Here is a 13,589-nt window from a genome sequence, read left to right on the forward strand (position 1 = left end):
ACGGGCCCGGTGGATGCTAGGTGCGCTCCCGGCGAAGGGAGGGGAAAGAATCAAGTCTCCTCTCTTTGATGGTGTCTTCAGTTCCATTAATTTGCCTTCCAGACTTTTGCTCTTTCACTTACCGATGACCCTTCCCTGTGTCCCATTTCCCACCCGGGGGGCCAATCAGGGACTCACTGGTTCTCCGCTCTCTCCTCCTGTCTCCAGGGGTCGCTGAACTAACTCTCAAGCTGGTGTGCGCAGTGGCGGAGCAGTGGCCACCCAAGAGCTGGAGTCACCATGGCGGCCGGAGTTGCAGCCTGGCTGCCTTTCGCGCGGGCTGCGGCCATCGGGTGGATGCCGGTGGCCAACTGCCCCATGCCCCTCGCCCCGGCAGACAAGAACAAGCGGCAGGATGAACTGATCGTCCTCAACGTGAGCGGGCGGAGGTTCCAGACGTGGCGGACCACGCTGGAGCGCTACCCGGACACACTGCTGGGCAGCACGGAGAAGGAGTTCTTCTTCAACGAGGACACCAAGGAGTACTTCTTCGACCGGGACCCAGAAGTGTTCCGCTGCGTCCTCAACTTCTATCGCACAGGCAAGCTGCACTACCCCCGCTACGAGTGCATCTCCGCCTACGATGACGAGCTGGCTTTCTATGGCATCCTGCCCGAGATCATTGGCGACTGCTGTTACGAGGAGTACAAGGACCGCAAGAGGGAGAACGCCGAGCGGCTCATGGACGACAACGACTCGGAGAACAACCAGGAGTCCATGCCCTCCCTCAGCTTCCGCCAGACCATGTGGCGGGCCTTCGAGAACCCGCACACTAGCACACTGGCCTTGGTCTTCTACTACGTGACTGGCTTCTTCATTGCCGTCTCGGTCATCACCAACGTGGTGGAGACGGTGCCGTGTGGCACGGTGCCTGGGAGCAAGGAGCTGCCGTGTGGCGAGCGCTACTCGGTGGCCTTCTTTTGTCTGGACACCGCCTGCGTCATGATCTTCACGGTGGAGTACCTCCTCCGGCTCTTCGCGGCGCCCAGCCGCTACCGCTTCATCCGCAGCGTGATGAGCATCATCGACGTGGTGGCCATCATGCCCTACTACATCGGCCTGGTAATGACCAACAATGAGGACGTGTCGGGCGCCTTCGTCACGCTTCGGGTCTTCCGCGTCTTCAGGATCTTCAAGTTCTCCCGCCACTCCCAGGGCTTGCGGATCCTGGGCTACACCCTGAAGAGCTGTGCCTCTGAGCTCGGCTTCCTCCTCTTCTCCCTCACCATGGCCATCATCATCTTTGCCACTGTGATGTTTTATGCCGAGAAGGGCTCCTCCGCCAGCAAGTTCACGAGCATCCCCGCCTCTTTTTGGTACACCATCGTCACCATGACCACACTGGGGTAAGTCCTGCTCTGTTGGACTGGAGAAGGGCGGAGGTTGGATTGACGATGACGCTTTGGATGGTATCAGGATTGGGCAGAGGAGGATGGAGTCGCTTCTCCAAGTTGTAGGAGCAAGGGAAGCCCCTCATCAGAAGAGGAAGGCACGTGAATGATTTGTTTGGGGAGGACAGAAGTCTCGGAATTGAGTTTTCTTTCTGCAGGGGGCATGTATTTTACAAAACATGGAAAATTAAATCACCATTTATTTTTTGCAGCCATGCCTTCTGTGTATGTGTGTGTGGTGAGGGAGAGGTGAGTGGTGATTGCCGCATGCTTATATGCGTCTTGTGCTTGCAAGGGCCGCCTTGAGGAGAAAAACAGCGTAGCAGGAAGGAAGAAGACAGTGAGAAGTTCAGCGAGTGTTGTCAGGAGGGTACAGATTTCCATTAACAGAAGACACCTACAACACTCTTTTGGGATCCTTCCTGCATTTCTCCTTTGTCGTGTATTTGCAGGCTGTTTTCTCTTTTGCCTTACTTTTCTTCTCTGCTGCCACAGATGCTCAAGGGTTCAGTAGCTCTGAACAGACTTTCTCTAAGGGACCCTGAACTTGGGTTTTCTACAAAGTGGGGCACATGGTTTGTTTTTTTTCTCACTGAAGGAACAGCAGTCTTGCTTTCTCAGCCTGACTCTGTGATGGAATGATCTGGCCTTCCTGGGCAATTGTGAGGTGGTCTGAATGGATCATGTGGTCAGACACAGTGGCAGCAATATATCATCAGAGGGAGGGAGAGGCGCTCAGCGAGGTCCCAGGTGACTGTCTCTTCCATCTCCCCGAGGTCCCCTCTGCAGCTGAGGTCACCAAAATGTATTTGCGGTACTGGGATGTGAAGGTTTCCATCAGAGGATGGGGGGTGAGGAAGCAGATCACAATCTTCACCCTAACGGGATTAGGGCCAATGAAGGCAGCTTTACGGAGACGTGTATTTCTTAGGGGTTGCTGCTTCAGCCATTACAACTCGTTGAGGCTAATGCAGAACCCCTTCATGATTCGTATGCTGGGTCTATATTCACTTAGGCCGGGAAGCCTTATATTGCTGATGGAGAATTCATGAAGCTTTTTATTTGGTGTTTGACAGTTCGGTTCGTGGCGTCCTGGTGATTTGGTTTTGTTCTTTCCTGGCTGAAACCCTGTGGCACTGGTATCGGTTTTTCCATAGCGCTGCATGTGCTTGTGGGGAATGACTGAGCAGGTGATGGGACCTTTTCAAATGATTACATGTGTCATTCTGCCACATGGGAGGGAGTAGCAAGGGGGAGGGCGCGGGGTGTCACTGTCCACGATGCGGGCATTCCATTCACCTCTGTCCGTCTGACAGAGGCCACCCTGCCCCTTCCTCCCTTTCCAACACACACGCAGCCTCCAAATAACTGCTCCCACCCAGATGGGCAAGAAAGTCTGGTCCTTTGACCTTGCCTCTCTTGGCTAAGGGGGCGGATGTGGCTTCCTGGTACGGTGGAATATTTAGGGATTAAAATGGGCTAGAGAGCTGGCCACGTGTCAGGAGAAGGAGGCACATTTGCTGCTTCTGTGCTAACCTGGCCATCCCTTCGCTTTCCTGAAAGGGACCGCTCCCACGGCCAGGACCTCCATGGCCGCGCTCTGACATGGCTCTGACTGTCCAGCGCCCGCAAGTGCCCCTTGGTGGGACTCATGACATTTTATTAGTATAACAGCGTATGTGTGTCTACTATGTGTCAGCAGTGTGCTGGGCACTTTGCATATGTTATCTCTTTAAGTCTTCACAATAGCCTTGCAAGGTAGGAAAAACTCTATACAACTTTGAAGATGCAGCAGGCGAGGCTCAGAGAGGTTAAGTAAATACCTGTAGTCACATAGCTGCTAAGGGGCGGTGCTGCTTTGCAAATACCAGTCTGGCTGTCTCCAGGACCCTTTCTGTTCTCGTTCCCCCCTCTACTTGTTTCCGTACCATCAGGGCCCGTAGGTGGAAATCAGCCCTTCAGAGTTATTTTTTTTACTATGGCCTCAGGGTGTCATAGTCTATTCTAGTCATATCCCTATTGAAGAAAGAAAGCATCAGTGCAGTGAGTACTACAGACACCTCACTAGGCACACAGGGAATTTATAAATAAAACATTTCCTTCTGGCCAGTTTAAGTTCTGCCTTGGAAATCCATGGCTGCTTTCATGGCAAAATCCAGTGTTTTAATGTCATTGGGGAGACCAGTGATTTCCTTTAGCCTTCACTCTGTAGAATCAAGGTCGAGTCCAATGTCAGGGGTGGACAGTCATGGCCTCACATTTATTTTCGGGAATGCGGGCGGGGCAAAGCAAGAAGACTCTGCTGGAGAGTGAGACAACGAGGAAGGGCAGGATACCTGCATGGGAAGAAGCACGCTGCCCCTGACTGTGGGCACTGTGGACTCCTCACCCTTCCCGTCCCCGTGCATCAAGACGTCTAGCCTCGGCGAGGGAAGACTCACGGGCCAGAACAAGAAAAGAAGCCTTTTAGTTATATCTTCCTTAACCTCAGTCAAGTAACGGGAATGCAGGCTTTTTTTTCCCTTCCACCCTGGCTGGTGTCGCCCAATGCTGGATTGGGCTGCTTTGACTTTGACCTGAGTTGGCAGTGGGAACCATCACCAGGCTCACTGCTCGGCTATACGCAGCAGGTGTTTGGCAAAACACTGTTAAATAGGTGGGTCAATGCGAATGGGGCTCCTTTTCCATTTGCTTGGTCTGATACTGTTCTCAGTTCCTTCCAGACCCACCTGTCCTCTCTCTAGGGTGGACCCAAGATTTGGGTCTGCCCCAGCCCTGGCCCCAGGGAGAGAGGATGGCAGCCTTCACCTGGTGTGTGGTCCCCCCGACTGGGGTGCTCTGCTGCATTGTGGGGGTCTTCTTGCCCTTACTGGAGGTCTTACCCACCAGACCCTGGAAAGCTTTCCTCTCCTCGGCTGGTTTCTGTCCTGAGCTCATTTACTGGCTAGTTGTAAGCTTGTTCGACCACTCCAGAAAGCCTGTCTTTTGCTTACTCTTCACTGGCATTTGAGCCCCAAGTGGCTGTGCAATACCAAGGGCCAGTGTTCTGCCACATTCCGTGTTCTGTCTGGTTGCTTCCAACAATTCCCAGCAGACTCCTACTTCTTCCAGGCTCCAGACCCTCCCCGCCCAAACCTCCCCTTGCTTCCTATTTCCAGTCTGGAGAGACTGTCTTGAGTTCCTTTGCAGAGCAGGGCTGACTGACTGGCCGAGGGCTGATGTGCCGAGTCAAGGAGTTCGCTCTTCCTGGCTCTGGTTGCCATCTCTGCCTGCTTTCCCAGGATCCGCTGATGAGTTAGTTACTCAGGTGTCCCCCAGGGAGGGATCTCCTGGAGCCAATTATTCCAATTTATTTAATTTCTCAAAACATCTTAAGCACACAGAACAATAACAGCCCAGCTGCCATCAACGCTTGAGGATGGCTTTCCTTTGCCACCTCCTTTGCTGGTGGGAAAGACACCTGTGCCCAGCCCAGGGTTCCCTTGTGCCCCCTTGACAGCTGAGCTCCCAAATTCACCATTAAAGGATTAATTTCCGTGCTCATAATGGATGCTATAAATAAAATAAATTGACAATTATCTCAGTTAACAGAGGGAAGGGATAATACAGAACTCCCAATATTAAATAAGACCAGCACATCTAGTTTGGGAATGTATTATATGGCATAGACTTCTTCAAAGCAGATTTCCCCTCTTCATTTTATTTGACTTTGGTTGGCATCACCATTGGGCGGACTGCCTGAGCCGGTCCGTGGGTGAAGCTCACGTGGGGCGTGGGGAAGAGGGGAGGAAAGTTTTGTGAGCAAGCATCTGCAGGGCCATGGAGGACCGGCTCCAGGCCTGGATGGGGTGAGGCCGCTCTTGGATAGCTTAGGGAGGGGGAGTTTGACCTGGGAAGGGCAGGGAGCGGCAGAGCAGCAGAGCAGCATCGCTCCTGATGAGGTGGCCCGCTGCTGCCCAAGTTGGCTTGGCTATGTAATTGAGACCGGCAGCCTGTCTTCACCCCGTGTCCTGAGATGAGAGAGCTTTTGACGGTGTCCAAAAATCACTTTAACGGGCTTCCCTGGTGGCGCAGTGGTTGAGAGTCCGCCTGCCGATGCAGGGGGCACGGGTTCGTGCCCCGGTCCGGGAAGATCCCACATGCCACGGAGCTGCTGGGCCCGTGAGCCATGGCCGCTGAGCCTGCGCGTCTGGAGCCTGTGCTCCGCAACGGGAGAGGCCACAGAAGTGAGAGGCCCGCGTACCACACACACACACACACAAAAATCACTTTAACGAAAACAATCGATTTTTACTTCTTCCAAGCAAAAGCAGCCTCCAGGGTTTTTTTGCTCCAGGGATTTGCATTTCCCTTTAAAGCATAATCCTGGAAGGGTCCTGCCTGAGGTTTTCGGAGACTGGGAGCCGGGCCTTGGAGAGCAATACAGGCACTCCACAGAGTGGGGTACTTGATCAGGCTTCGCCAGTGGAGACAGCCAGAGGTGTGGTTTTGTTAACCCTTCAATTCCTGAAATTCTGGCTGTACCCTCATCCACTGCCTCTGGGGGGCCCACCAACCCTCCTCCCACCTTGCAAATGCCTTGGTGTGGGACACTGGCCAAACGGTGCCCACCTTTGATGGTGGTGGGTCCCTGCCCAGGGAGATCTGATCAGAGTGCCCTTACTGGGAATAAATGACCTCAGGGTCTTTTCTTGGTTTGACATTTCTTAACCAACAGTTTTCTGGTGCTGAAATTCCTGAGTAGAAACCTGCATCACAACAAGGAATCATTCATTCATTCAACATTTACTGAGTGCCTACTGTGTACCGGGCAGCATGGTAGGCTCTGAGAATACACAGGCACTATGATGGCATGTCAGCCCTACATAAGGTACAGACAAAATGAACTGAATGAGACTCAGTTCTCTTCCTTTGAACCAAAACAAGAGAGGGTGGGGAGAGCAGTAGACCAGGATCAGAAAAGAGGCTTTTACTCACACTCTTCCCATCACCCAGAGGCTACCCCTCACTCTGCTCTCTGTGTGGCTAACCCCCGTCATCCTTCGAGACAGCCCACATCGTCTCCTCCAGGAGACCTTCCCAGCCCTCCAGGAGCTCCGTGCCCCTCCTCCCGCCTCCCACTGCAGCCTCTGCATACCTCTGTCTTGCCAGTTGCCACATTTTATTAACTTTATTTGTTTACGTGTCTTTCCCCCAGGATATGAGCTCCTCAAGGGCAGGTCTCTATTCCAAAGATCATGGTATGATCCATGCCTAGCACAGGGTCTGATATGTATTGGGCCTCAATATATATCTGTTCAACCAAACAGGTTTGTACCCCAGCTTACCCATCTTCAGTTTTCTCACCTGTTAACCATCTCCTGCCCATTGCGAGAACCAATGAAAGTGCTATCTGAATGTTGGTTATATGGTCATGTCCGACAGGATATTTGTGGGTGGGTGGAGATGCGGAGACCAAGCAGAGCATTCTCTGGTTCTGACGTCAGCCTACCAGAGTTGGGGTTTTCTTGCAAGGGAAGTTTAAGCCTTTGTCTTTCACTATTGGCTACTTGGCCAGGCTTCCCACTGCAGACTCTGGAGCAGGGAGGAGCACAAAGAGAGCCATAGATAAGCCCCCCTACCCATGAAGTATCCCTCCATTCGATTATTTGAGTAGCTACTGGGCTCTGGGGATACAGCATCAAAGAAAACAACCCCTGATCCAGTGGCGCTTACATTCTAGTGGAGGAAAACAGACAGTAAATAGAAAAATATATACATACATACGTGTATCCTATCAGACAGCAATTCATGCTGCAGAGAAAAATAAAGCATGATGTGAGAAATTGGGGGTGCTGAGTGGGAGACGGGGTAGAGCAAGGGAGAGTTGCTATTTTAGATGAGGAGGTTAAGACAGGCCTCTCAGATAAGGTTACATTTGAGCAGAGATCTGAAGGAATGTGGGTTTCTTGGGGAAGAGCATTGCAGGCAGAGGGAACAGAAAACGCAAAGGCCATTAGGCAGGAGGGGCCTTGGTGCACTATTCTTGGAAGGGCAAGAAGGCACTTACGGTCCAGCCCCAAGAGCAGGTAGCGGGAAGCAGCTCATGCAGGGCCCTTATGATCACCTCAAGGACTTGGCCCTTTGCCTTTCACTAATCTGCTTAGAATGGGAAGCCACTGGAGAGTTTTGAGTAGACCTGACTCATGTCTTAAAAGGATCACTCTGGGTACTGGGTAGTGAATATATTGTACGGGAGAAGCTACCACAATAATCCGGGCAGGAGATGATGGTGGCTGGGATCTAGGGTGGTGGTGGCAGTGGAGAGGGGAGAAGGGAGAGATTCCGCATTTATTTGAAGGTAGAGGCCACAGGACACACATGCTGGTCCTGCTGTCAGCCTGCCAGCTGAAAGCTTCACCAGCTCCCATGGCAGAGAACTGGCCTGAAGACACATTCCTAAAGACCTCCACCGCTGGGAGAAACATTTCACAAGAAGAGGCCTCAAGGGCCTGCAGGATAGCTCCCAGACTCTGGCACAGAACGGACAAGCCCCATAGGCCGAGCTGGAGCATGGCCAGCTGAGAGCAGGGCTGGGCTGGACTGGCGGTCAGTGGGAGCATCTGCACCTGATTGAGGTTGTCTCCAACCCAGGCAGAATTTCCCTATAGCACCTGCCAAGGGCTGGGCACCACCATGCGGGGACGATCTTGGCTCAGAAACTGAAAGGGAGAGGCCAGTCTCAGAGTCAGCGGCTGTGGTAGCTGCCGGCACAGAGGGGCAAGCGGAGGGCTTCAGGGCTACGGAGGAGGGAGAGATGAATTCCCACGGGTGGGATGTGAGCTTTGACGTTCTTCACGCCAGAGTCACCACATTAGATTGCTCCTCCGATCCAACAGTTCAAATTGCTGCAATTTTCGGAAAGGGATTTCCACGCTGATGCCCATTTCACAGCTCTCTTTGGAATCTTTGAAAATCAATCTCTCTCTCTCTCTCTCTGTTTGGTTTTGTTTGGGTTTCCCTCTTTAAACATACCCATAAACACAAACATGATCCTTCCTGAGGAGCAGCAATTATTCTACCTGAAAATAGTGTAAATAAAAGGCATCCTGGCCCTCCGTCTCCCCAGGGGAGGGGCAGAACCCCTTTGTAACTACATGAGGATTTTTGTCTCTCTCGCCCAGGTGGGAGCGCCTGTCCCAGGCCACGCAGGGCCCTTGGCCACATGCCATCATGGCTGGGAGCTACTCCCAGGCAAGGAGAGGAGCAGAGACTTCTCTGTGAGTCCCCCCATGCCCTGTCCTCAGACAGGTGGTCCCCTCCAGGAAGCTGACACTCTAGTCACATCTTAAGTGTTCATCCTTTGTGATGACCAAGTCAGTTTTTCTTTCCTGGGAAGTGGGGACCAGGCCCTTAGCAATCTCTTTTGGAAGGAGTGTATAGTAGTGAATTCAAACCAACCTTGAATGGGGACTTGTTTGTGACGAGGAGGAAGGGGTTACCACGATGCCTTCAAGAACCCATAGTTCTCGACCAAAAGGCTCATGTACTGTGGCCTCCAGGTCAAGGCCAGTGCGCCTGCCTCTGTCCAGACTGCTTTTCTCAGACCAGAACGTAGGCCTCTTCTCCCCAGCCCCAGCTCTCTCCACCCAGCTCAATGCAAATGATGGGTTGGTGGGAAGGGGCTTGCTGGGGAGGGAAGATAACTCAGCCTTTGCTGACCATGGTTGGATAGAGGGAGATTGCATCTAGCTCATGTAATCATATTCTGGGTGTCAGGACTCGAATGAATGTCATTAAACTGAATCAGAAAAATCGTTTTAATATAAGTGCCACCTCACACACAAGCTAGTTGATGGAGAAATGGATGGGGCTGGGGACGCCTCCTTTGTAATGTGATGCTGTAAAATCCCATCACCTTCATTATTTCCCACCGAGCCAACACATCATAATGCCCATGAGCGGCAGAACAGCTTGAATTTAATATACAGGAAGTCCAATCAAACAATAAATGGATGGAACTATATAAAGAAACCATTTTCTGGGAGGCTGGCTCCATTCTCTGGGATGCAGCTCCCTGACACATGAAATGTGCATCAATTTTCCCCAACTAATGCAGCTACTGAATCACCACGTTTGATATTTGTTTGCTTCAGAAGGAGAAGAGGGGAACTTTCCCCCTTACATTATCTAGCTATCAATGCAAAATTGCAAATCTCATTTTCTTTGATTTGCATCCAGTGGTTCCCGGTGGCACAGCAAGGCACCCTCCTGTTACCAGCAAGACTGGAAGCACAGCCCTCCCTCCATCCCAGAACCTTACTCAGTCCCAGGGGCACTTTGTCATCATCTTTAAACAAAATCCAACTCTGGACCCAGAGTGGGCTGTTAGGGGGCTGGGACGTCTCTACCCTTGCAATCACCTGAAAGAAACTGGACAAACCCCGGGCCATGCTGACAAACCCAAGTTCCTGTGATGCCCTAATCGTCCAGTCTTGCCTTCAAGGTTGTATAGAGCAGGTGTTTCCTTCTGGAAACATCTCCCACCAGCACAGTCCTCCATCTCCCCTTCCATCCCTGTTACCCGGCCAGTTATTGAGAGGCTGTAAACGCAAATAGCAACCCGATCAGCCAAACAAAATTAAAAAGGCAAATCAGCTCCTTAAAAATCATCCAGTACATGTCAAAGACTGATGGAAATCATGTTTTTATGCTTCTGGTGTGGGATTCTCTCCAACGCTGTTTTTCCAACGGGATGGATAACTGAGAGTTAACCATAATTACAGACTTATAGCTGCTGAGAAGTATCATTAGTTTATTTTTACTTCTTCCTGGTCACGCATATTTAAACAGGAAAAAAAAAAAAGAACCTTAGGAGGATTCAACTAAACTGAATGATATCAAAACCATGGACAGCATAAATCTCGATTCAGTTCAACAAACATTACTGAGCACCTAGTATCTGTGAAGCACCCCATTAGGCAGTGTTGAGGATACCAAAATAAATGAGACCGAGACCGAGTTGTAAACTCCCAAGAAGTTTACAATATAGCAGGGGATTGGAGTATGTTTCTGACTGTACAGGAGAGAATGGGGCATGTGTTGAAATGATCAAGAAGTGTTCGGCACAGAAGAAAAGCTTAATAAGTATTTGTTGATGAACAAATGATTGGCTTCATGGAAAGGTGAAGTTTCAGCTGGACTGACAGCAGTGGGCAGGACAATGAGCTTGCCTGTGGGTCTGTGGTGTTTGCAGGTAACCCTGGGTGTCCTTGAAGTGGCCGGCAGGCAGGTGGAAATGTGGGTCTGAAGCTGAGCAAGGGAGAAGGGGGCTAAAGCAGCAGGTTTCGAAATCATCGGCTGAAGCAGGAGAAATAGATGAGATGGCCCAGGAAAACATGAAAGGAAGGAAGAGGAGAGGGCCTGGGGAACACTTCCTGCCCCAGGCCCTGCTTCTCTGGCACCCGCCCCCTTTAGGAGTGGTGGTGCCACCTGTGAGCAGTTTTGCCGACGCTTCCGTTCAGCCTCTCTCTTTGGCCCATGGAAGTTCCCTTTCACACTGGGTTTCTGCTGGAGCTAAAAGGTCATATTGGTTTCCTGAGTAAAACAAGGTTTTCTTTTTAGTCTCCTACCATGATAATTAAGTAAACAGCGCCGACCCAGGAAATCGAAATTGGTTTATGGGCTTTGCTAAAAAATAATAAGAACAGGATCCTTACATTGGCATGTGGATGGGAGATGGGGTCTAAATGGTCACAGACCAACAAACGTCCCTTACCTGGCCAAGGGGGATGTTGACTCCGAGTGGTGCAGCCTCCATGGGTGAAACTGTCTGGCCTTGCAGTGCCAGACCCCCGGGGCAGTTTCCAGGCACTGCAGACCCTGCTTGTCCCACCCATTCCCTCCTTCTTCTTAGAGACAAACATCAGATGCACTCCTGGCGTCACTGGGTGTGTCCTCTGGCCTGCCGCCTCTTGGAGACATCTCTCTTGGGCCCTTGGTAAGCACCCGGGGAAAGCGATGGTTCAGTAATTCAGCAAATTTGCATTGGGCTGTCTTTGTGAGCACGGCATAGTCCTGGTTGTGAGGAGGGGCTACAAAAAAAGAAAGGGGACGAGGATTAAATCCTAGGAGGCGGGAGTTAGGTTCCCTTCCTATATATGAGAAGACTGAGACGTTGAGAGTGTAGGCCACTGGCCCGAGCTCCCACGGTATAGTAGCATTACTAGATTCAAACCAAGGTCTTCTGACTCCTTCGGAGCCCACTGCTTCATAAGAAGCTTCAGTCTAGTAACAGGGGTGACTTGTGTGCACACAGAGCTATATTTCTGGGTTCAACAAGGTGAGAGGTATGAGTAAAAGGCAGAAAAGTGTGAGGGAAAGGTGGAGGAGGCAGGAACCAGGGAAGGCTTCTTGGAGGAGGTGACATTTCAGCTGGTCCTTGGAAGCTTGTGGTGGAAAAGTTCAGTGCGTTCCTTCATTTGATCATTTATCGAACAAATATTGTGAGTCTCCACATGCCAGGCAGTGTGCTGGGGCTGAGGCTGTATTCACGAACAGAACAGGCAAATTCTCAGGAGCAGCAAACAGTAGTCAGATGAATGTATGAAGTGAGAATGAAACGTTGAAGTAAAAACCAGGAAAAAAAGAGATGAGCCTGGTAAGGGGAGAGAGAATGAGGCCATCAGCCTGACCCCAGGGAGAGATGAGGGGTCCCAACACGAGGGTAGAGGAGCAGTGACTGTAGCCTCTCCTGAAGTGAAAGCTGTGTCCACAGTTGATTAGGAGTCGGTGAGAGGCTGGCCCCAGGACAGAAATGATGATTCAAGAGCTGTGTTTGTGTCCCTTTAGGGTTGTTATCCAGAAGGTGAGGAGACGAAAATGAGTAGCAATAGATTCACCCTGACACGTGACAGACCACTGTCCCTCGTCAACAACAACAATAATCATAGCTAATATTATCAAGCTTTTATGATGTTCCAGGTATGGTGCTAACTATAAGTCATTTACATGGGCTTCCTCATTTAACCCTCCTGAAAACCTCCCCTTAACCACAGGAGAGCGAGATTACTGTTACCTGTGTTCTGTCCCTGAGAAAATTGAGGCCTGCTCTCTGGTGAACGGAGAAGCTGGGTTTCAGACCTGAGCTGCTCTGACCAGCGTCTGCTCTTAACCTATCACTAACCACCCAGATTTCCATCGGAGTGGCGTTCGAGACCTCTCCCTCCCCAGGCTCTGTCTTGGGCAGCGGGAGGAAGCCACAGTGTACCCAGCGTCCTAATGTGCCAACACCAAAGACCCTCGCGCCTGCTGGCAAAGGTCATAAGGGTGAAGAGTGGACACAGGATGGTGACGAAGGAGAGATGAGAGTCGCAGAGATGGGGCCAGTGGGATCGAGGGGATCCAGGCTGGTCTGAACCAACAGAGACAGGAACAGCGCATGCACGGGCAGGGGGTGAGTTCATCAACAGGCAAGGAGCATACTGGTGGAAAGGAGGGAAGACAAAAAAAGAAGGAGGTGGGAAATTTTAGTGTTGCAGCAGAGTCTGTGCAAAAGAAGAAATATGTAAGGGAGAGGGAAAGTTGTAAATATGCATACTGTGTAAATTTCCTATGTAAATATCTCAGAATAAAAGTCTAAAAGTTTTGGGGCTTCCCTGGTGGCGCAGTGGTTGAGAGTCCACCTGCCGATGCAGGGGACACGGGTTCGTGCTCCAGTCCGCGAAGATGCCACATGCCGCAGAGCGGCTAGGCCCGTGAGCCATGGCCACTGGGCCTGTGTGTCCGGAGCCTGTGCTCCGCAACGGGAGAGGCCACAACAGTGAGAGGCCCGCGTACCGCGAAAAAAAAAAAAAAAGTCTAAGAGTCTCACGCCATCTCCCTCTCTGTGGAGATTCTGGTGCCTGGTGCCTTTGTTGACCACGTCCTGTGTCTGGAAGTTGGCAGCATTCCCTCTCTCCCACCGCAGACCTTGGGGCATAACTAAGCCTTTCAGCTGGCCACGTCCGCAGCCCACTAGAGAGATCACAGCTCAGCGCAGCAGGGAGCTGGGGTCCAGTCCTCACAGTTTTGGAATGGAGGGAATCAGCGCTGTTAGGGGAACCTGTCAGAACCCGGTGACAGAGCGCAGGCTGCCCTGTCCTCCAGGCCCCTCACAATGATCTGTGGCCGGGAGGTGGG

The 13,589-nt window shown here is 51.5% G+C and overlaps 1 protein-coding gene across 1 annotated transcript; it reads left to right on the forward strand.

The window, feature by feature from the left end:
* Positions 1 to 279: 279 nt before the first annotated feature.
* Positions 280 to 1,389, forward strand: LOC149750680 (A-type voltage-gated potassium channel KCND3). Its single transcript, XM_089917973.1, has one exon. The coding sequence runs from the start codon at positions 280 to 282 to the stop codon at positions 1,387 to 1,389; it is 1,110 nt and encodes a 369-aa protein (XP_089774099.1).
* The last annotated feature ends 12,200 nt before the right edge of the window (positions 1,390 to 13,589 follow it).

This window comes from Delphinapterus leucas, chromosome 1 (genome assembly GCF_059928025.1).
Source record: "Delphinapterus leucas isolate spDelLeu-1000000601 "Yukka" chromosome 1, BTC_Dleu_Yukka2, whole genome shotgun sequence".
NCBI lineage: Eukaryota > Metazoa > Chordata > Mammalia > Artiodactyla > Monodontidae > Delphinapterus > Delphinapterus leucas.